The 26,667-nt window shown below is 50.6% G+C and overlaps 7 protein-coding genes across 7 annotated transcripts; 4 read left to right on the top strand and 3 right to left on the bottom strand.

Moving 5' to 3' along the window:
* Positions 1–137: 137 nt before the first annotated feature.
* Positions 138–2,241, top strand: N7471_000704 (flavin-containing monooxygenase; the record flags this gene model as incomplete). The annotated part of the gene is made up of 8 exons (XM_057273425.1): positions 138–413; positions 477–742; positions 790–858; positions 916–1,173; positions 1,238–1,683; positions 1,731–1,818; positions 1,872–2,035; positions 2,108–2,241. 8 exons carry the CDS (start codon positions 138–140, stop codon positions 2,239–2,241), a joined length of 1,701 nt encoding a protein of 566 aa, XP_057141604.1.
* Positions 2,242–2,609: 368 nt separating this feature from the next.
* On the bottom strand, positions 2,610–4,877 carry N7471_000705 (putative diaminopropionate ammonia-lyase; the record flags this gene model as incomplete). Its single annotated transcript, XM_057273426.1, has 1 exon — positions 2,610–4,877. The coding sequence occupies one exon, from the start codon at positions 4,875–4,877 to the stop codon at positions 2,610–2,612; it is 2,268 nt and encodes a 755-aa protein (XP_057141605.1).
* Positions 4,878–5,281: 404 nt separating this feature from the next.
* Positions 5,282–6,834, bottom strand: N7471_000706 (M20 family metallo-hydrolase; the record flags this gene model as incomplete). The annotated part of the gene is made up of 4 exons (XM_057273427.1): positions 5,282–5,360; positions 5,411–6,238; positions 6,301–6,618; positions 6,671–6,834. 4 exons carry the CDS (start codon positions 6,832–6,834, stop codon positions 5,282–5,284), a joined length of 1,389 nt encoding a protein of 462 aa, XP_057141606.1.
* Positions 6,835–10,100: 3,266 nt separating this feature from the next.
* On the top strand, positions 10,101–12,967 carry N7471_000707 (acetate--CoA ligase). Its single transcript, XM_057273428.1, has 7 exons — positions 10,101–10,154; positions 10,277–10,356; positions 10,442–11,686; positions 11,745–12,005; positions 12,058–12,187; positions 12,248–12,519; positions 12,599–12,967. The coding sequence occupies exons 2-7, from the start codon at positions 10,330–10,332 to the stop codon at positions 12,659–12,661; spliced, it is 1,998 nt and encodes a 665-aa protein (XP_057141607.1). The 5' UTR covers positions 10,101–10,154; positions 10,277–10,329; the 3' UTR covers positions 12,662–12,967.
* A 1,277-nt stretch (positions 12,968–14,244) lies between these two features.
* On the top strand, positions 14,245–21,463 carry N7471_000708 (Peptidase S59 nucleoporin). The gene is made up of 7 exons (XM_057273429.1): positions 14,245–14,442; positions 14,740–14,862; positions 15,169–15,351; positions 15,374–18,963; positions 19,117–19,353; positions 19,410–21,071; positions 21,138–21,463. Exons 1-7 carry the CDS (start codon positions 14,343–14,345, stop codon positions 21,249–21,251), a joined length of 6,009 nt encoding a protein of 2,002 aa, XP_057141608.1. The 5' UTR covers positions 14,245–14,342; the 3' UTR covers positions 21,252–21,463.
* Positions 21,464–21,950: 487 nt separating this feature from the next.
* N7471_000709 (uncharacterized protein) lies at positions 21,951–22,839 on the bottom strand (the record flags this gene model as incomplete). The annotated part of the gene is made up of 3 exons (XM_057273430.1): positions 21,951–22,089; positions 22,153–22,230; positions 22,286–22,839. The coding sequence occupies 3 exons, from the start codon at positions 22,837–22,839 to the stop codon at positions 21,951–21,953; spliced, it is 771 nt and encodes a 256-aa protein (XP_057141609.1).
* Positions 22,840–24,495: 1,656 nt separating this feature from the next.
* Positions 24,496–26,444, top strand: N7471_000710 (putative MFS transporter; the record flags this gene model as incomplete). The annotated part of the gene is made up of 2 exons (XM_057273431.1): positions 24,496–25,661; positions 25,730–26,444. The coding sequence occupies 2 exons, from the start codon at positions 24,496–24,498 to the stop codon at positions 26,442–26,444; spliced, it is 1,881 nt and encodes a 626-aa protein (XP_057141610.1).
* Between the last annotated feature and the right edge of the window lie 223 nt (positions 26,445–26,667).

Genomic DNA, 26,667 nt, shown 5'->3' on the forward strand with positions numbered 1-26,667 from the left:
CAAAATACAGCTACATGAGCCATTTCCCGCATTTTTCTGTCCCAACTCCGCATTTTACTCTTTTTTCTCTCCTACACTTTCAAAAAAAGCCAACCCCAAGTCGCAGTGAAACTCTCAAGCTCGCCATAGAGACTAAGATGGAGCCTGAAGTTAATCAACGCTCTCTAGAGGCGTCCAAGTCGGCGTTGAATCCTTTGCGCGATGCGAATAATTGGGTTCCTTTATTGCAAGAGCCCGCATACAAACCTCGACGCATACGCATTGTGTGTGTCGGGGCCGGGTATTCTGGTCTGATGACAGCATACGAGGTTAAATACAATAAGGCTCTTGAAGGCTTTATCGATTTGACCATCTATGACAAGAATGAAGACATTGGTGGAACATGGCTGGAGAATAGATATCCTGGAGTTGCAGTGCGTTGTTCGATGATAGATTCAACAGCCTTATTAACTGATGACTGACGTTCGAGAGCTTAGTGCGATGTTCCCGCGCATATCTACACCTTCCCTTTTGAGCCCAACCCGGACTGGTCAACATTTTACGCTTCAGGCCCCGAGATCTGGTCCTATATAAAGAGAACATCAGATAAATATGGTCTAGCTGAACATGTCCAACTTCAATCGAAAGTAGTCCAAGCGACCTGGGACGAGCCTTCGAGTAAGTGGCGTCTCAAGATTCGACAAGACGGTGAAGAAAAAGAAGACGAATGTAACATATTGATCGACGGGTCGGGCTTCTTGAAGTATGAACAAAGCAACCATTGAAGTTTCATAAGACTAATCTTACTAGTAACTGGAATTGGCCTGATATCGAGGGTCTTCATGATTTCAAAGGGGAGCTTGTTCATACTGCAAATTGGTGTGTCTCTCTGTCTTCGTGTCGGTATACGTCATTGGTCTAATAAAAGTGGTCCAGGAACCCTTCTATCGATGTGGCAGGCAAGAAAGTCGCGGTGATTGGCAATGGCGCTTCCGCTATCCAAGTGCTCCCGCAGCTGCAGAAGACCGCGGCTCAGTTGACCAACTACATCCGTTCACCTACATGGATATTTTCTAATCATGCGGCTGAGCTTACAAAAGACGGAACCAATTTTGCATTCACCGAAGAAGAAAAGAAGGGGTTTCGTGATAACCCTGCCTCGCTCTTTAAGCTTCGTAAGGAGATCGAGCGCAGGTACGTCAAAACTTTCCGGCAGCTGCATAATGATTCTTTTCCAATCGTAGTAACTTAAATATAGTGAAGACAACTTTTTCAACGTCTTCTTCAAGGGTTCGGCGGCTCAAAAAGCTGCTCTTGCGCAGGCACATGCATCGATGCGAGAGCGGCTCGGGAACGATCAAGAGCTCTGCGACAAGCTGATTCCACACTATGAGCTTGGATGCCGACGCGCAACACCGGGCGATGGGTATCTTGAGGCTCTACGTGAGCAAAATGCGAGGGTCAATGTCAATCCAATAGTCCAAATTACAGAATCTGGGATTCAAACAACCCACGAGCACACCAAATTCGATATCATCGTCTGCGCAACTGGATTCGATGTTAGTTACCGCCCCTCATGGACCGTGCAAGGGCGGAATGGACATCAACTCAATCTCGCATGGAGTGACTCGCCAGAAGCATATTTTGGGATCGCAGCGGCCAACATTCCAAACTATTTCATCTTCAATGGTCCCAATAGTCCCGGTAAGCATCCCCTTGCCAGTAAAGGGAATATCACTCACGGCCAGCAGTGGGTCATGGCTCTCTCCTAGAGAGCGTATTCTGCGTGGCGAAATGGATATTGAAGTGGTGTCTGAAGATGGCAACGGAAGATATCAAGTATATTTCGGATTCTGGTTGTGTGATCGTAAAATCTGCTGACGTTGTCATAGGTCAATTTGTGTGAAACAAGAAGCTCTGGATGACTATAACACATATTCACAAGAATTTCTCAAGGGTATGGTGTGGTCTGGGTCATGCCGAAGTTGGTACAAGAATGGCAAGTCAGACGGGCGCGTTACCGCTCTGTACGCTGGAAGCCGGCTTCAGTTTAGAGGTATGACAAGATGAACTCCTAACTGTGAAATAAGAAAACCTTACGTTTGCTAATGCAAAGAATTCACGTCAGAAATTCTCGAAAGTTTTAGGACGGAGGATTTTGACATCGAATATGGATCAGTGAATAGATTTCACTTCATGGGCAACGGAATGAAACTAAGAGAGGCAAGAGGAGGAGAGTTGTCGTACTGTATGGAAAATTGAAGCCTGGGCTCTAATAATCTGGGAAGTCGGAGAGTGTTGGAAACAAGACGGGAAGTTCCACCGGTTATTAAAACGTCGAGTCTTACTGTACTAGACAAGATACCGCTGGTGTTTTGGTGGTTCGAGTATAGATTCTTATCTGTGCAGTTAATTTGATAACAAGCATTCATTACGCGAAAATGCATTCTCAGCCACAGTCTTTGACTATAGCTATTTTCTTATTTTTGAGAAAAACTTCTGTGGCTCGGCTGTCTTCCTCTAGCCAATACTAACTCATATAGGCAATTCACAGGTCCGCCGTTTACAAGGGAAACATAACAAAATAATTTGGGTATGTTCTTCTAAGCTATGCTTATATAGATCTATATTCAATGACAAAAGTCCTGGACAAGCCGAGTAAACACCATCTCAAACTGTTGAAGACTCTCAACTTCCACCCATTCCTCCTTAGCGTGCAGCCCCTCCCCTGCCGGGCCATACACAATGGATGGGATACCAACAGCACCGAGCAAGGCCGCATCAGTCCAAAACGGGCCAGCCTTAACGACAGGATTGCTCCCCAGCACAGCAGAGGCACAAGCAATCGCCTTCTGCACGAACGGATGATCAGCTGCCACCTTCTGTGTAGGGCGCGACATCGTAATGCGCGGCTCGGCGTATTTGAAACGAGGCTTCTGCTGTCCAATTTCCTTCAGCAGGGCGCTGATGTCTCCTAGGATTGACTCTTCCGTTTGAGCTGGGACAGTGCGGAATTCGACAGTGATAGTGCACTTGTCTGGATAGGATGAAGGCTCTTCGCCACCCCGAATCAAGCCACAGTGTAAAGAACCCTGACCCAGGAGATCGTCTACTGGCAGCTGAGATTGGTACTTCTCCAAAGACTGTAAGAAGGATCCGGCATACAGGATGGCATCTTCTCCTGATGCAGGGTCGGATCCATGCGCAGCAACTCCTAGGATATCAACTTCAACCCACACGAATCCTTTGTGGGCAGTAAGGATTGCGCCTTGGGTTGGCTCGGGGAGTACAGCGGCATCAGCACGCCAACCAGCCTCAATGACATCCTGTGTTCCCTGTGAGGCATCTTCTTCGTCTGATACTGCAGCCACAATGACATCGCCCCGAGGTACGCGGCCGCTAGCTTTGGTTGCTGCGAGTGCTGCTAACCCGGCAGCCAAACCGCCCTTCATGTCGAGGCAGCCCCGACCAAAGACAACCTCTTTGCCATTCTTGGTTCCAATAGACCCGGACAGGGGATCTGCCTCATAGCTGGAGAGACTGACGGTGTCTGTGTGGCCGTTGAACATGAGAGACTTGCCACCTCCGCTGCCTCGCAATACTCCCACAATGGATGGTCGTCCAGCGACCTTCTCAATCCAGTGATACTCGATATCTCGATGGGCGAACCAGGCAACGAGATAGTGTGCGATTTCGGTCTCACCCACTCCGTCTGTTACAGACAAGGTCGGGTTGGAAGAGTTGATTTGAGTGAGAGTTTGAGTTAAGCCCACGACATCGTCAACAGAGACGTCTTTGGGGACTGGATACTCGCGCGCACCTTCAGTGCTGAGAAGAATGACCACAGAATCCTTGTTCAGAATTGACTTAGCCTCCTTTGATACAGCCAATCGCCGCAGTGCAGCCAACGATGCACCTCCACATGGCCCAGCTGCCACAGAGTTGGAAGTTAGATACTGCACGGCGCGGTGGCTCTCATAGGATGAGACGGTGACGCAGGCATCAACCAGACGCTGCATATCGGGCCAGGCAGTAGAAGATATTGTGCCGCAGTCCATGCCATCCATGATTGTGGAAGAAGTTTGCACAGTAACCGGCTTTCCAGCACTCAAGCTAGAAGATAAACATGCAGCTGTGTCAGGCTCGACAGCAACTACAGACATAGGTGTGGCCTGCGACTTGCAATGTTTCGCGACGGCATGCGCAAGGCTGCCCACGCCAGCAGGTGTGATCATCACACTACCCGACAGACCAAGCCGAGCAAGTTCATTTTGGACTTCGCGCATCATAGTAGAGTATCCCTCCACGATCCACGTAGGAACATCCTCATACCCCTCAAACGCCGTATCCTGAATGAGAAGTACACCCTGTCCCACACGCGTCTCATCCACAGCCTCCTGCACCGCCTGATCATAATCGCCCTGAACAACGAGCAACCGAGCCCCCTCCCCGGCGATAAGATCCCGAGTCCACTGGTTCAAAGACTGAGGAACAAAGATCCGCGCCTCGATACCAAGGAGTCGAGCCATGAACGCAACTGCCCGTCCATGGTTTCCCATCGAGGCTGTCGTCAAGACAATCGAGGCTTCTTTTGCTCGGTTTGAAAGTTCATCGAGTGAAACCGTAGAGGGCAGGTCGAGGTGCTCTGCAATCGCTCGGAAACAGCCCCATGATGCGCCCAAAACTTTGAATGATGGTAGGCCGAACCGGTTACTCTCGTCTTTCACGACGACGTTTGCAACGCCTAGCTCAGCTGCGAGTTCTGGGAGTTGGACTAATGGAGTTGGGGCATAGTTGGGGAATGATTGGTGGAATGATGTTAGGCCTTCGATTTGCGGGGAGGCGCTGCTCTCATTTGCTGCCGCGGGGTTGAAGTAGATTGACCGGCGTGATGACATGTTGTGCGTTCGCATATGCTTAATTTATCTGCGCAATGCAGACGCTTTATTTATTGCCGTGCCATTTGCGATAACTTGAGCCTTCTGAAGACATCGCATCGCGCCTTCTGACGACATTTCGGGTCGAGTGGGGACGCCTTCTCACGACACCGCCGCCTCCAACATATTTTTTTTGGAACTTCATGAGACATTTCAAGGCTTTTATTCCCTTCGTTCCGTTGGGCAAGATTCCCTTTCTCGGTTTCGGCACTAGCACTTGTATATAGTTTGGTATGAATGTACGACAAGCATATTTTGGGGTTTCTTATCTCAATATCCTTCATTTTTTTCTAATTATGGGAGCATTATCATATAACATAGTACAATCTAGCTCTGATTTAACGCCAATACAACTGAAAATCTGATTACTTCTGCCCTTCAGCCTCTACCCTGAATTGATCGTAGTGAACAACAGCTTCAAGAAGAGCTTGCGTACCCAGAGCACTGCGACTGTTAGATTTTGAAAAGGCTTCACGGAAATGAGAGGGACTTACCAATCCTGAGGACTGCAATATTCTGTCGGGTGGTGGCTCACACCATCCCGGCAAGGGACAAAGATCATCGCAGAGGGACAGTGCTTGCTAGTATAAACAGTATCATGACCCGCGCCACTAGTCATGAGCATCGATTTCTCACGGCCAACCAGCTGATCCGCCGCAGCCTGGATAGACGCCACGCAGTTGTCATCGAACTTGACAGCCGGCGAGTCCGTATCCAGCGTCCAGTCAAAGGACACACCCTTGCCATCTTGCAATGCAATAGCCTCAAACGCCTTGAGGCATTCGTCCTGCACGGCGTGTACCACGCTATCCTGCGGGTGTCGAATATCAAGAGTGAAAGTCACTTGCGATGAGACGGTGTTCGTAGACGCGTTCGATGGGACTCTAATGATACCAGTCGAGGCCAGCGCGTCGTGTCGCTTAGCAATATCGTGCGAAGCGGCAATCATCCTAGATGATGCAAGCAATGGATCCTGACGGGCACTGAAAGGTGTCGTTCCGGTGTGGGCATCTTTCCCGTAAACGGTCATAGTCAACCATCTGTATCCCTGAGCACCCCGAACAACACCAATTAATCGGTTGTTTTCTGGGAGGATTGGACCCTGTTCAATGTGTAGCTCGAAATGGGCTCCGAGTGGGTATCCGGTAGCCGGATCGCTAGAACAAGCAATGTCACCCAGATATCCGTGTCTTTCAAGCTCGGAGCGGAGAGTTACACTGGGATCGTGGATATCGCGCAGGTCCCAAGCTTTTTGGATTGGGATGGCACCAGCCCAGACGCCCGAGGAACACATTGATTTGGGAAATCGTGCGCCTTCCTCGCTGTGGACTTGTGGTTAGTGACAATCCCAAATGGCACAATCAAAACAAATTTCGATGCTTACTTAGTCCAGTTGACCACTCCGATATCATAGTTAGTCTGGAACCCGCTTTCCTTCATCGTCCGAAGGATCTCAAGCGCAGCCATGACACCGAGAATACCATCATACCGACCACCCCGGGGCTGAGTGTCGAGATGACTTCCCATTGCGATCATTGGAGCAGCCGAGTTCAACCGGCCTGATTGCCGCGCAAACATGTTTCCCATCTGGTCTATAGACAGAGAGCAGCCCAGATTCTGGACTTCGGCGGCGAACCACCGACGAACACGAGCATCATCATCATTGAGAGTCAGACGGGCCATCCCTGTATCTGTTGGCTTTCTGTTGTATCGTTAGATTGTGTTCAATGGTCGCATGGGACATTGGTACTTACTCGCCATAGCGATGCTCAGCACCCCATTCGCATGTCTCGTGGAGCGTGTTCCATAAGCGCTCTGAATTGATCTTGAGACCGGATGGTGCTTGTAGTCGGGTGGCAGTAGAGAACCGCCGGGCATTGGAATGAAGGGCGCGTGTTGCGCGCTTGGTGCCGTACATTTTCGGATGAAGTGGCACGGGTTGAACAGCTGGTCTATTGAAATAGTCTGTGTAATTTCAAGCAGATGGCGGGAGTTGAAGGGTTGGAATATAAAAGGGCTTTATTGGGTTAAAGGTCGTCCTTTTTTTAAGGTCCAAGACGACTCACCAATCTATTACTCTGACAGCGCCTTCTCACAGCAGGTGTGGATACGGTCGCAGCAATGATCGAAGTTGCTAGCCGAGTATATTGATTAGATACTCGAATGATTGCCACCGGGCCAGGTAATGGCCGAAAAGACTTGAGGCGATTGGGTCTAAGGTTAACGGCTCGCGGGGACGCCTTCCCGCAACATCTGCGAACCCTAAATCTCTAACCAAAACTACTAACCAACAAGAGATCGTAAATTAAACATGTCAAAAATGCATGTAGGACGAAGCACTTGTCGAAAATTTGTTCAAGCAAAATTTTTTAACACTTTGTTTCCATCATATCAGTACTGAGGTGAACTCACTGCATGTCCAGCGAGTGTGTAGTACAACTACACCACTAACTATAGGCCCTAAATTGATCATCAGTCAACGTGCATGAGTTAATAAATCGCAGCTTTGGGGATACTACACTGAACAATAAAAAGCAAAAATGTTCCAATATGCGATGATGAAAGCCCCCTTACAGCATGTTTTTGCCGGGTATATCTCCCTTGCGTCGGTAACAAGAGCCAATATATAGCGCCTACGTGCTGCTCAGGAATCATCGTCAAACTTCCCAGATTTCCGTGAGACTGCTCCTTCCAGAATCCGAAAGAGAGGTGGTCACCTTCCACCGCTAAATAAGCTATTTGACGCTATAATCCATAGCGGGCTACAGGTCTAGAATGTCTTCATTTTGCAAATCCTAAAGTCTTCATCTTCCGCGCCCTACTCCACCCAATGATCCGCTCGCCCGCTCCAACTACTCGAGACAGAAGATTCAACAAGCTTCATGAATATGGCTGACGAATATATCGAGTAAATACCGAGGCGGAAAAGGCCGACCCGTCCCTACAATCGACATGACTGAACTAGAAAAAGACACTTAAAGCAGCCAAAAACTATGCGGCAATCATGCAGCGATCTAGCCGCATTCTATTTTTTAAGTCGGATTTGGTTCGCAACAGTCTCCAGCTTAATGATACTCCCAGTCGTCCGGGCCCGTCTGAGAGTCATGCGATCCACGCGTTAGCGCGCCGTTAGTCTAGGTACAATATGTAACGATAGGCAGGGGTAGCCGCACGATGGATTTGCCGCTTGTGCGATTTTGGATGGACCACACTGGACGGGTTTGGCGAATATTTTTCACAACGGGTTAGATGTCCAGGCCTTTTCCCAGTGTTGAAGTGGAATTTGCTTGGATGTTTGTTTTGTTGGGGCAACGTCGAGCAAAGAATGGAGTTAACGCGGTCTTTTCTCGGGCCTCTTTCACGCTCTAAAGTTGTACTGAGGGACTCGTCCCACAATAATCTTTGTTATCGAAAATTCCGTTGTGCTCATTGGCAGGTCTGTGCTTTCTCCCCGCTGCAATTCAGCGATTGTACTATTGTAAATAGTACAAATACGGCTTGATACCCCGTCGGATCGCCCGGTGTATGTAGCGTGCAGGTCTCGGGTTCGGGCTGCATTACCTTTATTTTTTGTTGGGAAACGAGTGGGAAAAGGTGGACCTTAAACAACTCCTTTTTACAGAGTAGCTGTGGTAGTGTGTTCATATTATTTCGTATTCCGCTGATCTTCATGCAGTAGCAGAGTTACAGAGGGGCGAAGATCCCGCCGTCAAATTTACGATGCACATTACATCGCAAGGCGGCTAGATTCCGCCTAACCCGTGTTGAGGGATGGGATAAATTCTTAAACTTCGGGCTGTTTCAGATTCAAGGATCATTTCTATATCGAAGTATTTCCACCAATGCAACTTTGAAAACTGAAAAAAACGTACAAGTTACTAGTTATGTACTAGTAAGACAAAAGAAGCCCTCCAAGGCTGCAAGGTACCCCCCTTTTGTCCCACAATCATTTTACTCCCCACAATACAATCCAGCCCATAAAACTGTGCTATGTAACATTTAAAATTGATGATAATAATATGGGAAGGAAATTAAAACATAGTGTAAATACGGAGTCCAGAGCCTCGTAGAACAGTTGACCTGCCCATGTAGCTTTAATGTATGAATATCATATATACATGTATGTATATCCTGGACCACTTTATGTTGTACTACCATATGTATCTGTGCGCAATACCAAAGTTTTCAGACGATTATGATCATCAGATCAACAGCGCCAATAGCCGTCAACACAAAAGGGTTCGATAGCTTACTCATCCACCCCACATTCCAAGGTTCTCCAGCGCTCCCGAGGTCGGCGATCCGGTCCCATGATGAGCCTCCATGATGGCGAACTACTAAGTTATATGGGGGATATTCGGTCCGGAAATCCCTTGACATCATAATATCATATTATGAAATATCAAAGTCAAATGAGTTCTAACATAGTACGACCTGGGGGGAAAAATACAATCTATGCATAAGGTACTCCGACTCCGTATGGAGTCGGAGTACGGAGGCCTCAAATATTCGAATGCGGCATAGAAGGCTTGCATCGGCGGGTCGGAGCTGTTTCGGGAGGGGCTCGAGGATACGCTTGTATCTTTTGAATGTCACTGACTTGCAAGGTCTCCTGTGGCCCGCTCTCCCCTGGCCCGCGACCATCCCCGGACCTTGGCCCTTGGCTAAGCTAGGATTATACCCCCCGCCTATTGGACTCGGACAAAGGGTTCGACACGAGAACAACTAGGCCGTGGTCGGTTGAACTAGCGTTTCTTCCCGACTATAAACGCCCCAATGAGGTGTCGAGCATCTCTTAGTCAAAATCTTGGAGGGGCAAGCTTACCCCGGAGCAACGGAAGGAACCTCCAACCCCCGCATGGCCGAACCCAAACTCATATATGCTGTGATGTGATTATCGCAATGAAATAGCTTTAGGACTTGGAGTGTATTCGGAATGTATCTCAATCCTGATTCGGAGGCTCGAGGTGAATAATCCTGTACAATGTACATGTACTTAGGCCGTCTGCGGCTCGACAGATGTAGAGTGGTATTTGAGTATTTTATTGTACGGGTGGTCCGTGTGCACAGACCCAATATGGAAAGAAAAGGGAAGTGGCACATCCCGGGAATGTTCGACTACTAATATTGTCGTGCATCCCCTCTCGCATTTCCTTTTTTTTTCTCTCTTTCTAATTGCTATACCCCCTCTCTGTTTGATCATACCCCCTTTATAAACTATAACCCTCGACTCTCAGAGTAAGTTCATTTCTAGCCAACCCCACCATCTGCGTTAATAAAGAGCTCATCCCACCTTGCTCACTTTTCCCCCATTCCGGACCTCTCGCAATTCATTTCTTCTGACATCCGATCTCGCGCAGAACTTATTATATAGTTCATTCCGCATTCATCCTTCCCATTGGACCCCGCAATCATGTCGGACGGCCCCAAGCCCGCAGTGGTAAGAATCACCCTCCTGACCGGGATGACCAGACCCGCGTAGCTCCAGTGACCACAGTATCATGGGCTAACAGTTGGTGATATAGGTGCATGAAGCACACGAGGTCGACACTTTCCACGTTCCCAAGGCGTTCCACGATAAGCATCCCACCGGCACTCACATCAAGGACCTCGCGGAGTACAACAAGCTTTATGAAGAATCAATCAAGAGCCCCGACACTTTCTGGGCCCGCATGGCCCGCGAGCTCCTCACATTCGACAAGGACTTTGAAACCACACACCACGGTTCCTTCGAGAACGGCGACAATGCCTGGTTCGTCGAGGGTCGGTTGAACGCATCGTACAACTGTGTCGATCGTCACGCCCTTAAGAACCCAGATAAGGTCGCCATTATCTATGAGGCCGATGAGCCCAACGAGGGCCGTAAGATCACCTACGGAGAGCTGATGCGCGAGGTGTCCCGGGTCGCCTGGACTCTGAAGGAGCGCGGTGTCAAGAAGGGTGACACGGTCGGCATCTACCTGCCCATGATTCCCGAGGCCGTAATCGCTTTCCTGGCTTGCTCGCGTATTGGTGCCGTGCACTCCGTTGTCTTCGCTGGTTTCTCTTCTGACTCCCTTCGGGACCGTGTCCTGGATGCCTCTTCCAAGATCGTTATTACCTCCGATGAGGGTAAGCGTGGTGGTAAGGTTATTGGCACTAAGAAGATTGTGGACGAGGCTATGAAGCAGTGCCCCGATGTGCACACCGTACTCGTGTTCAAGCGCACCGGTGCCGAGGTGCCCTGGACCGCTGGCCGTGACATTTGGTGGCACGAGGAGGTCGAGAAGTACCCCAACTACCTCGCCCCTGAGCCGGTCAGCTCCGAGGACCCTCTCTTCTTGCTGTACACTTCCGGTTCAACCGGCAAGCCCAAGGGTGTTATGCACACCACTGCCGGCTACCTGCTCGGTGCTGCCATGACTGGAAAGTACGTGTTTGATATCCACGATGATGATCGCTACTTCTGCGGTGGTGATGTCGGTTGGATTACCGGTCACACCTATGTCGTGTACGCCCCTCTATTGCTTGGCTGTGCCACCGTCGTGTTCGAGAGCACCCCCGCCTACCCTAACTTCTCCCGCTACTGGGATGTCATTGACAAGCACGACGTCACACAATTCTACGTTGCGCCCACGGCTCTGCGTCTGCTGAAGCGCGCTGGAGATCAGCACATTCACCACAAGATGCGCAGTCTGCGTATTCTTGGCTCTGTTGGAGAGCCCATTGCTGCGGAAGTCTGGAAGTGGTACTTCGAGTCTGTCGGCAAGGAGGAAGCTCACGTCTGCGACGTTCGTTTCCCCCTACCCTTGAACATTTTGGAATAACTTCTAACTTTTGGATCTGCAGACATACTGGCAAACCGAGACCGGCTCAAATGTCATCACCCCTCTCGGCGGTATCACCCCCACCAAGCCCGGCAGTGCTTCCCTGCCCTTCTTCGGTATTGAGCCTGCTATCATCGATCCCGTCTCCGGAGAGGAGATTCTTGGCAATGATGTTGAGGGTGTTCTGGCCTTCAAGCAGCCGTGGCCCAGCATGGCCCGCACCGTGTGGGGTGCCCACAAGCGTTACATGGATACTTACTTGAATGTGTACAAGGGTTACTACGTAAGACACCTCGCAGCCTGACCTTACGGGATTGATGCTGACTCATGTATAGTTCACCGGAGATGGTGCTGGCCGTGATCACGACGGCTACTACTGGATCCGCGGCCGTGTCGACGATGTCGTCAACGTTTCTGGACACCGTCTGTCCACCGCTGAGATCGAGGCTGCCCTTCTCGAGCACCGTAAGTGCAACCACAGTACACTCCAAGATTCTCAACTGAGCCCAAACTAACTATGAACAGCTTCCGTTGCCGAGGCTGCTGTCGTTGGTATTGCCGACGAGCTGACCGGTCAGGCTGTCAATGCCTTCGTCGCTCTCAAGGAGGGCACCGGGTCAGAACAGATCAGCAAGGACCTTTCAATGCAGGTTCGCAAGTCCATTGGTCCCTTCGCCGCCCCCAAGGCCGTCTTCGTTGTGGAGGACCTCCCCAAGACCCGCAGTGGCAAGATCATGCGCCGCATCCTGCGGAAGATTCTCAGTGGCGAGGAGGACAGCCTCGGTGATACATCAACGGTAAGCACACCGCTTTTCCAGCAACATAATATTCTCAATTGTCTACTTCGAACAGTCACTAACAAAATCTCCTGTATAGCTCTCCGACCCCAGTGTCGTGGACAAGATCATCGAAACCGTCCACGCCGCCCGCCAGAAGTAAAGTGAAGGTCTATGAATTTGATGATAATGACGTCGGAGAGCAAAATTCCTGGTGTGACTTTTGGAAGTAGTATTATGGTCCTCGACGGATCATACACCCCCGACCTTGGTCCACTTGATTCATGTTGGAATCGGACTTGACCATGCGGGAGGTTTTCTTTTCTTTTCTTTTGGCCGGTTTCAGAATCACTACTTGTACTTGAGATTCCCTTGGCTCGCTCAGAAGCGATGTGAATAGCATTTTTTTTTGGCTTCATATATACTTCGTGGACGTTCTTCCGAGGTGGTTGGATGTATGTTTACCCGGGGTAGCTTGTACTCCGCGGTCAATAGTCCAATACACCGAAAAAGAGAGAGGCTATTGGTTACGTAGCTTTCCAAAGGTCTGATGAATAAAGCTCTTCAAGAACCATCTATGTACCAATTGTAGAAGAGATCCTTAGGTTGCTCATAAACGTCTTAGGTGACTGGCCTCGGAAGAAACCCGGGTGTACCGTATAACTATCATCAGCCCGTATCCAATGGGGTTGATTTCTTACCTGCATTGCGCTGGCTCTTATTGGATGCAGTCGGCATGAGCTGTGCATATATTTCTTAGTTACACAGTACTATAACTATTCATTTACATACATGTAGTCTCTGTTTTCGTCGTGTACCGTACATATGCTCGGTATCTCAACTCGCTTAATGAGTTCAGCCACAGCGGTGACTCGCGATTTCTCATGCAGAATACGAACCTCGTGAATTTTTAGCTTCATGCTGTGCAATTCCTAGGGGGATTTTTTTAATAGTATCTGATCTCGAGGTATATTTTTAAAGGTGGTCTGGAAGATCGACAAAGAAATGCTCCCGATTAGGATGACTGTTTTTATAGTTGCCTCCGGTGCGTGGGTGTCCGACGGTCTACAGCGGTGACCAGCTGATATGCGCACGTGGCTATAGCGATCTAAGATCTGAGATGATTGGATGGTACATACATATGTACATGTACATAGTTAACTAGTTAACATACGGAGCTACCTAGGTACTATGTATCATACTATCGGTTACGAGGTGCTGGACATATTTGGGCCTGTACTTTTTCATATCAAAGGTTCTGTAATGATAGAAATCAATCATGTCGACATAGGCATTGGAAGAGAGGTTTAGGACTAAATTTTGTGGGCAAAAATCGGTTGACAGGTCATATGGAAATCATGAATATAGCAAGAATAAAAAATTTAAAAAATTTAGAGAGGCCTGCGCTACAGTAGACGAGTAAATGGGTATACATCACTCGTGTGAGTGCATTTCACCTTGGGATTACTTGTGAATGACAATAGTCGTTAATTAATAAGATATTTCACCTCGAGCTGTATTGAACATCAATGAGTCATTTATCAATAGACAGACCGAAGACAAGTCTATTGTCCCCTATTGTTCTTGCTCTGCACCGCATTCATTGGAGAAATCCGATTTAGGCAGCTATCACGTGACGGAGCGTTGTGACCCGGACCTTACCTAACACAAGTCTCCAGCCCTGGAGCAAACTTAACTCTTCCTTTTCTGTCGCGTCTTCTCCCTCTTTTCTTCATCCCCACTCCTGCTCGCAATTCCTCTTCTAATATTAATCTGCACTCTCTCGAAACTGCGCGCAATCAACCTATGACTTCGTGAACACCCGACAAACTCCAACCGACATCATGTCTTTCGGATTTGGAGGGTTCGGTCAGAACAACCAAAGCAGCGGCTTTGGCACTGGCACTGGCTCTGGCTTCGGAGCAGGCACTGGCACTAGTGGAGGTAGGTCTTTCCTGTTCACTTTTTTCAAATTCCCCTTGTTTTTTCGACGCCTATCCCCATCTTCCCCCATCCTACTCGTGTCCTCGGCTTTTCTCTATCTCGACAACCGGTGCTCCTTATTCCGACCCGCGATGGTGCCACGCGCAAGGCGAAAAATATCAACATAACGACCTTCGCCGTGCGATCGAAAATCACCTGCGGACCATTTGGATGCATTAGCGACACCACAACAAGATAGGAATGCAAGGGCTTCTTCGAATCCAAGTCTCTCTGACCGCGATCCCCTCCGTCATCTAGGCTTTGGCTCGACAGCATCCCCGTTCGGAGGCGCCACTACTGGCACTTCAGGCGGCAGCGCCTTTGGCGGTGGCGCTTCCAACACATCTACTGGATTCGGATCTGGTTCCGGCACTGGCGGAGGTACGTGCTCAAATATATGAGCTTTGCGCTGCTCTCTCGATTTTCCCTTGCGAGATATCCAGCCGCATCACATGGTCTTGCGATTCAAACGCTCTCGCACTGATCGCGCACGTGGAATCTGTGGACTTGCTCTTCGGTCCCCCCTGGAGTGATCGATCGTGGCCCTCTCCTGGAATTGCCACCCACCTGCGACTTACCCACATTTTGGCCGACATGCGCCCGAGGACCTCTCCTCATCGATCTGCACTTGTTTTGATCGCTTCATCGAAGGGTTGATTGTGTTTACTAACTCTTATTTTTCATTAGGATTCGGTACCAATACAGCAGCCCAACAACCTAATGCCCTTTTCGGCGGCCAAACTCGCCCCGGTGGATTCGGCACCACCAACACTTCTAACAGCGGATCTCTCTTCGGAGGAGCCACTCAGACTGCTGGCGCCACCGGCGGCTTCGGTACTGGTGGAGGATTCGGCTCTACCGGCACCACTGGTGGCTTTGGCGCCAATGCCAGTGCAGCCCCCGCGGGTGGAAGCCTTTTTCGGCGGCGCCAAACCCACTGGCTTTGGCACTTCGGCTACGGGCACTGGCGGATTCGGCACTAGCGGTGGCTTCGGATCTACTGCAGCCCCCACAACAACCCCCAGCACAGGCTTTGGTGGCTCAGGCACTGCCTTCCAAGGAGCTCTACCTAACTGCGAAGGTACTGGCGGCACCCCGTTCAGTCCCTGGAATGAGAAGGATACCAGCTCAGCCAACACCACGAACCACTATCAAAGCATCTGTTTTATGCAACCCTACAATAAATGGTCTTTCGAGGAGCTGCGCCTAGCGGATTACCAACAAGGCCGTCGTTTCGGCAACGGCAGTGGCCAAGCCGGTGGATTTGGCGCTCCTGCTTTCGGTAACGCCACCACTGGTGGATTTGGTCAGCAAAATACTACACCTACTCCTGGTGCCTTTGGCGCTAGCACCACGCCGTTCGGAGGGGCTGCCACAAGTGCGCCAACCGGCTTCGGTTCAACACAGACCGCAGGTGGTGGATTCGGCTCTACTGGTGCTAACCCATTGTTTGGTGGAGCAGCCAAACCAGCAACTTCCTTATTCGGCGGTGGAGCTACTCCTGCAGCTTCATCAGGAGGATCCCTCTTTGGTGGAGCCACACAAACCGCTGGTGGTGGCTTTGGAAGCAACACCGGTACTGGAACTGGATCAGCTTTCGGCAACACTGGCGGGTCTATGTTCGGTGCCAACCAGCAACAGCAGAACAAGCCCGCATTTGGCGCCGCCGGCGCAACTGGCGGTAGCGCCTTTGGTGGATTCGGTGGTACCCAAACAACTTCTGCCGCGAATCCGTTTGGAGCTTCGACCGCCACAGCCTCACCCTTTGGTGGCGGTACTCAGCAGCAAGCACCAAGTGCCTTCGGTGGTTTCGGTGGCGCAGCCCAACAGAACCAAGCTCAAACTCAACCCAAGTCAATGTTTGGCGGCGGTGGATTTGGCGCGGGCACCCAGCAACAGGGAACTGGCACAGGTTTGCTCGGCGGCGCCGCTGGCACCACTCCAGCTGCCGGATCTTCGCTCTTCGGTGGAGCCCAGCAGCAACCCCAGCAGCAGGCAGGTAGCTCACTCTTCGGTGGTCAAAATCAGCAAGCTGGTACCGGAAGTACGCTATTTGGCGGTTCACAGAATCAACAACAACAAAAGCCGGGTGGTCTCTTCGGATCTGCCCCAGCTCCCGCCGCAGGTGGTTTCTCTGGCTTCGGCGCCTCGCAGCCCCAGCCAGCCGCTGGCGGTGGTGGCTTGTTCAACACACAGAACCAACAGCAGCAGAAGCCCGGTGGCCTCTTTTCTTCGACTACTGGAACCGGCGGCGGCGGCATGTTCGGCGGTGGTCAAACCACCACGGGCCAAGGCGCCGGTTCTTCGCTCTTCGGTGGTCAAAGCCAGCAACCGCAGGCCGGTGGCCCAGGTGCCAGTGCTTTCGGCGGCTCAATGCCCGGACAACAGTCTCAGCCTGCCCCTGGTAGCTTCCAAGCGTCGCTCCTTGATGGAAATCCATATGGAAGCCAGTCCATCTTCTCTGGTCTTCCTGCTCCCGGTGGATCGGCTCCCGGTCCCCTTGCCACGCCACTGTCTTCCAGCATGAAGCAAAAGCAGCGAACTCCGTTGCCGGTCTACAGAATTACCCCCAACGCTGCCAATCGCCTCATTACCCCTCCGAAGCGTGGATATGGTTTCTCCTACTCTACCTATGGCTCGCCCTCTGGTAGCACTGGTACCCCATCTGGTCTTGGTAGTAGTTTGTTGGGTGGTGCTGGCGGCAGTAACAGTCTCCGCGGCAGCGTCAATGGCAGCATTGGTCGTACCTTCAGCAAGAGTTACTCCACTAGCAACCTTCGCAAGACTTTCGATCCAGAGGCGGACAGCATTCTTTCTCCCGGCGCCCTGCAGGCCGGCAGCGCACGTGGTGCCAGCAACCTCAAGCGTCTCACTATCAACCGTGGTCTGAGAAATGAAATATTATCGACCTCTACTCGCACTTCCCCGGCCCCTCTTCTCATCAACGGAGAAGATGCTGCTCAGTCTACGGACAAGCTGAAGAAAAAGGTCAGCTTCGACTCTAATACCTCCGGGCTCAACGGCGGAGACCTTGTTCGCGTTGAACCTAACAGTCCTGAACCGTCTGCTGAGGAGCTTGGTTTCCTTCGCTCTGTCCGCAAGAGCGGTAGCCTCAATGGTTTCGATGCTGCCGGCACTACCGATCGTCCTGAGATGGAGTCTACCCGCCGTGACCTTGCTGTTGTCCCCGAAAGCGCACCGCCTACCACCAACGGTGCTACCGTTAAGCGCCTTACGTTCATCCCTGGTGGTGACCCAAGGCCTGGTGAGTACTGGATGCAACCTTCCCGTGCCGAGCTTAGCCGATTGAGCCGCGACCAGCTCAGACAAGTCGTTGACTTCACTGTTGGACGTCAGAACTGTGGATCTGTCACTTTCAACGGCCCCGTTGATCTGACTACCGTTGACCTGGACAACCTTTTCTCCAATATTGTGGATATTGGTCTTCGCAAGATTACTGTCTACCCCGAGGAATCGGTCAAGCCTGCCAGGGGCAAAGGACTGAACGTGCCATCTACCCTGCGGATTGAGAACTCCTGGCCCCGTGGTAGAGATAAGAAGAGCAACTCGCCTGTCACTAGTGGTCCTCTGTTCGACAAACACATTGATCGTCTGCAGAAGGTGGGCGACACTGAGTTTGTTAACTACGAGACTGAGACTGGAACCTGGGTTTTCAAGGTGCCTCATTTCACTACGTACGGCCTTGACTATGATGAAGAGGAAGGTGAAAGTCTTGACCAGAGCACCATGAGTGCCCAGGGCCCTGACCACCCTACCCCAAGGGCTCACTTCGACCACCCCACGAGTTTCGATCAGTCCACCACTTTCTCCATCGACGAATCCTTCGTCGGTTCCATGATTGGCGTTGAAGACGATACCTTCGATTTCAAGAAGCGCAAGCTTGTTCCTGGCTCTTTCGCTAGCCAAGCCATGCCTGTGGAGGACGATTATTTTTCTGAGGGTGAAACCGAGTCTTTTTTAGAGGAAGGCTCCACGGGTTCGACTACTGAGAATGACGATGACGTCGTCACCGAGAGCCAACAGTCTGGCGATTCGGTAGTTGGATCAGATGAGGCAGATGAAATGGATATGGCGGGTGCCTTTCCCACTCCTCATCGCACCGTGGAGCGGGACGAATACCAGAGCACCAACGGTGATCTGGATACCACTTACCCTATCTCAAAACATTTCGGCAGTCCCGCAAAGCCTCAGCTTGATCTTAGTGGCGACTGGGCCGAGCAGCTGCAGCGTACCATCAGCCCACGCAAGCAGAACCGTGATGCCCTGCGTGAAATGCAGGCAAACGCTTTCCTTGATCGCAACCTCGTGAACGATGAATCTCCCACTACCATTGCGACAGCCTCTCCGAAGAAAGGGTTCTCAAACAGCATTGATCTTATGAACTCTTTGTTTCAGCAGCCGCGCAAGCAAGCTGCCCCTTCTCCGCTGAAGCCTTCTAAGGCACCGCCAAAGGGCTTTGAGGTTAGAACTCCTTTCTTATGTTCACACTGATTATCATTCTCTTTGTTTTTCCCTTGTGTTACTGCATCATGTATTTATGAAATTGCACTTCACCTGTCAGATAGTTTAACAAATGCGATAACCTGAGCTAAAACTTTTTTTTCTTCCTTGCAGTGGCCCTACAACAAGCAACCCAAGACCTTTGCTGGCGATACAACACAAATGAGTGAATCCGATGCCGCTTTCCATGACTCTTTCAAACCCCGCTGGGGTCCCATGGACTCCCTCGTCTGCGCGAAAAACGATATGGAGGATACAATCTTAGGCGTGAACCAGACCTGGAAAGAAAGTTTCTCTATTTTTAGCGAAGAGCGCGATATTGCAGTGATGACTTACAACCAATCTGGCGAGGTATGTTTAGTTGCTTTGTTGGTGTTTATTTGAACTTGATACTGATGATGATACAGGTCAGGGAAATGCTTGATGTCCAGCGGCTTCAGTCCTCTATCCAGCGTATTGACGGCACTCCTTTCGTTCGTATGGCTAAGGTCGATCTGTCACAGTTCCCTCTGTCACCGTCTACCCGTTCCCAGTCGGAGGAAGAGCGCTTGGTGTGGCAGCTTCTCAACATTCTTTTTAATGATGATATCGAGGATGACATCTCAGCGGGTGTACCGCCGCGTCTACGACAGCAATTTGCGCACCGCATCAAGAAGGACCGACTCACACGTCTTTGGGAGGGAATCATTCGTGAAAAGCACTCCCAGAACCTTGATCTGATTCGCTCCCCCATGGAACGCGCCGTTCATTTGATTTGTTCGCACCGAGTGGAGGAAGCGTGTAAGACACTGATCGACAGTCAAAATCCCCATCTAGCAACTATTGTCGCACAGATTGGCCGCGATGCTACCTCACGGGCCGACATAGCGAACCAGATCGATGTATGGCGTCAGAACAATTTACTCTCAGAGATGAGCGAACCCACGCGAGCCCTTTACGAACTGGTCGCTGGAAATGCTCTCCGCAGCGAGGGCAAATCGGGCGGTGCGCTTGAAGACCGAGCTTCCAGCTTTGGCTTCACCGAGCGGTTCGACCTAGATTGGTTCCAGGCCTTTGGTCTTCGTCTGTGGTATTGCACTGCTGAAGATGAGCCAATTGAGGTGGCTGTCTCAAAGTTCCTTGCGGACTTGGCCACCGGACAGGAACCCGCCTTCCCCCACCCATCCCACCAGGCCAGTACACATGCAGTCCTGCAGCCTGGCTCTGATACCCTTGGGCGCGAATCTCCTCTTTGGGTTCTGCTCAAGGCCTTCTCAGTAATTCAAGGCCACGGCTCCCAGTCGATTGAATTCCCGGCCTCTTTCCTTCCCGAATCCGTCTCCGGTGACCGTCTCTCCAACCGACTCTCCTTCCAGCTACACCACGTTCTCGCTGCGACGGTCGGTCAAAACCCGGCCATCAAAATCGATCAGCTTCAAACCGACCAACTCGTCTGGGATTTCGCCTCTGAACTCAGTGCCGGCGGAAAACTTGATCAAGCACTGTTCGTCCTTCTGCATCTCTCCCAAGCCAACGACCGCAAGCGCGCCGTCCAGGAAACTCTCGCCCGGTTTGCCGCTCAACTCCCCGAGCCCTTCGCTGCCGACGGCTCCTCCCACCCGGCATGGCAATATCTCATCACTGAGCTCCAGCTTCCCGAAGCCTGGATCTGGGTTGCCAAGGCCCTGCATGCTCGCGACATCGGCGACGCCGCCCGTGAGGTCGACTGTCTTATTCGCGGCAAGCACTGGAACGACGCCCACGCTACATTCTGTCGCATCGTCGGCCCAAGCACCATCATCGAGGGCGACTACCGTACCCTCGAGGCTCTGGTCTCTGGCTTCGGCGATGGGCCAGAGCGTAAAATGCGCGGCTGGTCTTCTGGCGGCGGTGTCTACGAAGATTTCCTCCGTCTGGTCAACGCCACCAGCGGCCGACGTGATCCAACTCGTCTGAACCGCTTGGTCAACGCTCTTGTCGCAATGGGTGATCGTGTCCAGGGATCCAGTTTGGATGGACTGGAGGAGCGTGTTGCATTTAAGGAGATGAGCCGAGCCGTCGCTGGCTGGATCACGCACGAGGATGTTCACGTTAGTTACCTCCCTTTTCCGTTTATATATTGTTTTTGCTCATTACTGACTTCTATCGTTCTACAGTCTGTTGAATCCTCCGCTGTCCTGGGCCTGCCCTTGACAGGCGACGCTCGCGTTTTGCAGACCGCAGAGATGAGCCGTCGGTACTACGGCGTCATCATGGCGGGTGGCTACTAAGTTTTGAGGAGATAAGGAAATCATGTTCCAGTTTGCATATGTTCATTGTGGAATTAGCGGGCATTAACTACATCCAAAGCCCAAGCACCCGTGATCTTTTTCTTTTGTTTTGCTCTCTTTACTTTTTCGCTGTGTTCTGTTCCCCCAAATGATCTCAAATGGTTCCCATGACCTGTATTGTACTCTACCCTATTGCTGAAAAATTATTTGAACCAATTCATTCTGTCCTTTGCCTTCTTTGGTGTAGACATCGTAGCAGAATAAAGAATATATTGTTCGTAGTCATACCCTTGTGATCACTTACGGCTCTCTTCATTGGTTGCAACCCAAGTACGAGCAAAACTGAAGCCATCACGAGTCTAGGTTGTGCTTCGCTGTCCTCGCATATCGGGATGTTTGTCAAGGGTGTTCTACTAGTATATGTGCTCATGTATTGTTTTTGTATAGATCCCTATCTAGTTTGCTCTAACTTAAGACAGCTAGCTGTATACGTGAATAGTAACATATTAGTCGATGTTGTCTTCAAACTGCTACATATATAGCATCTTTCATATCTAATACGAGAAAACTACAGGGATCCGGACTTGGTTATTAGCAAGAAATTGATCGATTATCAGCGACGGTTGCAATTTCAGCAAGAATTTGATTGATTATCAGGGACGATTGCATTTCCAAGCCCTGCAGACAATTTGACCACGTTCAGAACTCCCACCCACTGCTGTCGAGGTACCAATCCGGTCTGGGAGGTCGCTTGGCCAGGTCATACAAGACGTAGTTGGTATCAGACCATTTCTGGGTGCTGTCAATAGGACCAGCATTTTGGAAACCTGAAATATGCCTGAATATAAGAAGAATAAGTACACACGCTCGAATACCATCTCGGGGAAGGAATATCACGCACATTGTTCCGGTCAACTCATCATATATGAGCTTTGTTGACGTGGGCATACGTGGCTGAACACCGTATCGCACAAGTTGTCTTACCGATATGTTAACTCAATGACCCGACAGATGAGCACAGAGTAGGAACTTACTGATAAACTCGGCGGAACTCTTCACGGATTGCTTTGCGGGTCAGGGGCTTTTTATTCCAGAAATACTCCTGCGTCAGAGGCTCCCCAGGTACTTTGTCCCAGACGACACAGGTGCTGAAGCCGGAGGGAACAATACCATCATCTCCTTGCTGTCCTTCTTGATAGCCAAGAAGGTCGGGAACAACCTTGCAGTTTTTTTCCTTCAACATCTTCAATGTATCCAGCTCAGGATGATCAATTGGTGGGACAGCCTGGTTTGCTCGAATTCTGGAGTTCGAGAACTCGGTGCCTGCGATGGGGATTTGGTGGTAAATTCGCAAAAACGCTGGCTTCTTGGTTGGGTCATCCTTGCGGTGGCAGAGGAATTTAGCAGCGGCAAACGGAGGATCAAGGCCGCCGTGGTCCATGTCCTTCTGGGTCATCACAAGAGATGTCTCGTCAAGTTTCTCGGTTATTACCCATGTCTGGGAGGGCAACTGAAGGTATGTCTTGGCGTCAGTGTGGACCTCAGTGCCCTCAAGGCCGACCAGGAACTGAGTTTCAGCGCCATGCATTTTGAAACTGTAGATTTTTGTAAATCAGAGCGAATTCTTGATGAGGTACAGGTGTAGATGACAGAGACAGGATATGGGAGAATAAAGTGATGGGAGTTGATGAAAGTAGAGTGAGAGTAGATGGTAGATGGCAGATGGTAGTAGATGGTAACCAAGAACCTTTTCAGCCAGCCAACAGATACATGACATGCAAGCCGCCAGCCAGTTGAGAGGCCAGTCACACCAAAGTGAGAGCTGACTAGGCCAACTATGAGACCACCCAGATCTACATGCAGGCCCGTGTAAAGAGCGGCATGAGACTGGGAAGAGCCTTATTTTGATGACCAGCATTGCTTTGATGGGTTCTTGATGGGAAATGATGCAAAAAGGGGTGGCTGTACTTACCAAAGGCAGGGTTGGAAGGGTTGAGGGGAGAAAAGAGGAGGAAGTTGTGACAAGAGGCGGAGAGGATAGAAGAAGGAACAAACAAAGTAGGAGAGGAGGGGAGGAGAAGAGAACTAGGGAAGTAGCGAAGTAGCTCTTTCCAAAACTAACATACGTAGCTACTATATACACGTAGTATTTGTCGATAGTGCAATGGAAAAAAAAATATCTGTTTACTTTTTTCTGAATACTGCGCATCATAATCATCGTCTGAAATCCTGTAAATATTACCCCAGGATCCTCAATTCGCACGTTGTTCTAACTTCGAATATTGCTTTGCTTATAGATCCGCTCCGAAGTGATCGGCCAAAGAATCAACGCGAAAAAGGCTGTGCGATCTAGCATCCCCCCTTTACTTATAGGGAAGTACCACACTCAATCGAGTGCTTTACACAAGCTTGAGTACAGAGGCAAGCTCCGCCAATGGCCTAACTTTCTACGGGATGTAGAAAATACAGATATAGCTCAGGCCTGGCAACGACAGGTCATTGAGCCTACACAAAGACCTCGCGATAATGACCAGGAAACCATCGAGATAGGCGATGAGCACGGTGTACAGGGACGGTTCAACCAGTCTGTGGGTACTGTGCTGGGCCATATCTTTGAGGCCCTAAGTATCGACGCCCATTTTGCCGATTTTAAATGCCTCGGGAGCACATACCACAACACTCCCGATGTTATTTTGAAGACTAGCCAGAACGAGCTCATGGTTATTGGTGAGCTTAAATCACCACGGATTACCGAGCACAAGATAGGTTCGGCATATCTAGACGAAGCACTGCTTCGGACTCTGCTAGCTCAACCCCTTGATTACATGCAGGATTTAGACTGCATGTATGGCTTTTTGAGTACCCACGTAGAGACAATGTTCATACGTATGGTAGAGGTCAATGGGGAATGGGAGGTACATTATTCCCCGGTAATCGATGCAGCTACGAGCTACATCGAAAGTGCATCAACACAGGGTTTGCCGTCTGTTTCGCTTAGGCAGTGCTTTCTGCATGTCGCCAACGAGGCCAGTAGAGAGGGCCCAGTATGCAATAACACACCGAAATCACAGTGGGTTGTGCGTACTAGAAGGTCCCTCTATTAGCCTTCAACGGCCCCGACATCTGATGGTAAGAATGACGCCATATCTAGATCATGTCCCCAGCTTGGCTAACCTTGTTGAGACAGACCATCCCGGATTCCATCTGCCATTCATTTTATCCCGTTTGTCACACCTTATTCATCATGGAGCTGCAACAGATTGAAGGAAGTCGTGAGGGAAAGACCGTGACAGTACCTGGTCCCTTCGAGCACGCCCCGGCAGATCTCAATATAAGGAGAGTCGACAGTGGATATGGCCCTGGCTTGGCAGCCCCAGCCATCCATGCATCCCCCAGCGATACCAACAACGTCCATGATCAACCCGCGGCTGTTGTTGAGGGCACCTCAGGCTCGCCAGCTACCGGACCACATACCGAGACCACAGAAACAGCACCGGACAATTCCCAGCCATCGTTTTCTGCATTTAGCAAATCCGAAAAGCTATTTATTGTGGTAATGGTGACTCTTGCTTCGTTCTTCTCCCCTCTTTCCGGCCAAATCTACTACCCCGTCATGCCAACGTTGGCACGGAACTACCATCTCACCCCGGAACTGATCAACCTCACAATCACAACATATATGGTCTTCCAAGGCCTAGCCCCGAGCTTCATGGGGACATTCGCCGACATGAGCGGCAGACGTCCAGCGTATATCGTTGCGTTTGCAGTGTACACCGCTGCCAACATCGGGCTGGTGTTGCAGAACAGTTTCGCGGCGTTGCTTATCCTCCGCTGTCTCCAGAGCATAGGGAGCAGCGGCACTGTGGCCTTTGGGTACGGCGTCATAGCGGACATTACGACAACAGCAGAGCGTGGGAAGTATATCGGGCCCATGGCAGCAGGTGTTATGGTTGCTCCTGCGCTGGGTCCTGCTATCGGTGGCCTTCTGGCCAAATTCCTCGGCTGGCGCAGTGTCTTCTGGTTCCTGGTCATTATTAGTGGAGGGTACTTGGTGTTCTATGTGTTTGCTATGCCGGAGACGGCGCGCAAGATTGTTGGTAACGGCCGTGAAGTACCAAATGAGTGGTGGCGCAGGTCGGTCATCCAATGGCGGTCGAAGAGGCAGGCACAGTTGGATGAGGAAGGGCAAACTGATGCAGAAGGATCCCAACAACAGTCCCCGCATACTAAAAGACTGAGGTTCCCGAATCCTCTCAGGTCCTTTTCCATTCTACTGGAGTGGGATGCCTTGATCATCATCTCCTACGTCGGGATCGTGATGTTCTCAAATATCGCTCTGTTGACAAGCACTCCCAATCTCTTTGGTCCCCTATATGGATACAACGAGCTTCAGATTGGGCTCTGTTTCTTGTAAGTTTCTGTGCCTCCCCTCTTTATCCTCCCAACCCAGGGGTCCATTGACTAATACAAACTCCCAGGCCCCTCGGAGTAAGCTCATGCCTCAGCGCAGTCCTATATGGGAAAGTCATCGACTACAATTACAAGCGGACAGCCCAGAAGCTCGGATTCCCAGTGGACCGGAAGAAAGAAGACGACTTGCGCAATTTTCCAATTGAGCGGAATCGCCTGCAAACGGTATTCCCAGCAATGGCCATCGGCGTTGCCGCATTCATTCCATATGGCTGGGTCCTGCAGCAAAGAGTACACTTGGCTGCCCCACTAGTCCTACAGTTCATCATAGGCTTCTGCTTCGTTGCATCCCTGAACTGCCTCAATACCCTTCTTGTCGACCTGTTCCCAGACAAGCCCGCTACAGCTGCGTCGGCATGCAACTTTTTCCGCTGCTGCCTTGGTGCTGTTGGGGCCGCTGTCATTAGCCAGATGCTGAGTGGCATGGGGTGGGGATGGTGTTTCGTTTTTCTGGGCTTGGTCATGGCTGTTGGGATGGGATTACTCTGGGTCGAGAATGTGTATGGGATGGGCTGGAGAGAGAAGAGGTTGCTCAAAATCGAAAGGAAGAAAGTGGAGAAGGAGGCGAGGGCCGCTGAGATTCAGGTTGAGGGAAAATCAGATGGGAGAGAACAGAAGGATACTGATGTTCGGGAGTTGGTTGCTGGTGCTGATACTGATACTGGTGTCGCCGGAGGACCTGAGACACGCTCAAACCGGGGGATCATCGCTCTGCGATTGTGAGGCGGTAGACTTTGTTGCTACTGCATTCGATCGTCTGTTATGAGTATAAGATTAATCGCTTGATGGGAATGGAGAAAATGGAAATATGCTACATAGCATGAATGAACACATCAAATGCATCAAATTTGCTACCGACTGTACAATAAAGGGAAACCTAGGCGCGATAGATGAACACGAGGGGATCGAGCAGAGCAAAGAAAAGAGAAACACCACCCTCCCTGGC

This window comes from Penicillium samsonianum (genome assembly GCF_028829775.1).
Source record: "Penicillium samsonianum strain IBT 33392 chromosome Unknown utg000001l_segment0_segment0, whole genome shotgun sequence".
Lineage (NCBI taxonomy): Eukaryota > Fungi > Ascomycota > Eurotiomycetes > Eurotiales > Aspergillaceae > Penicillium > Penicillium samsonianum.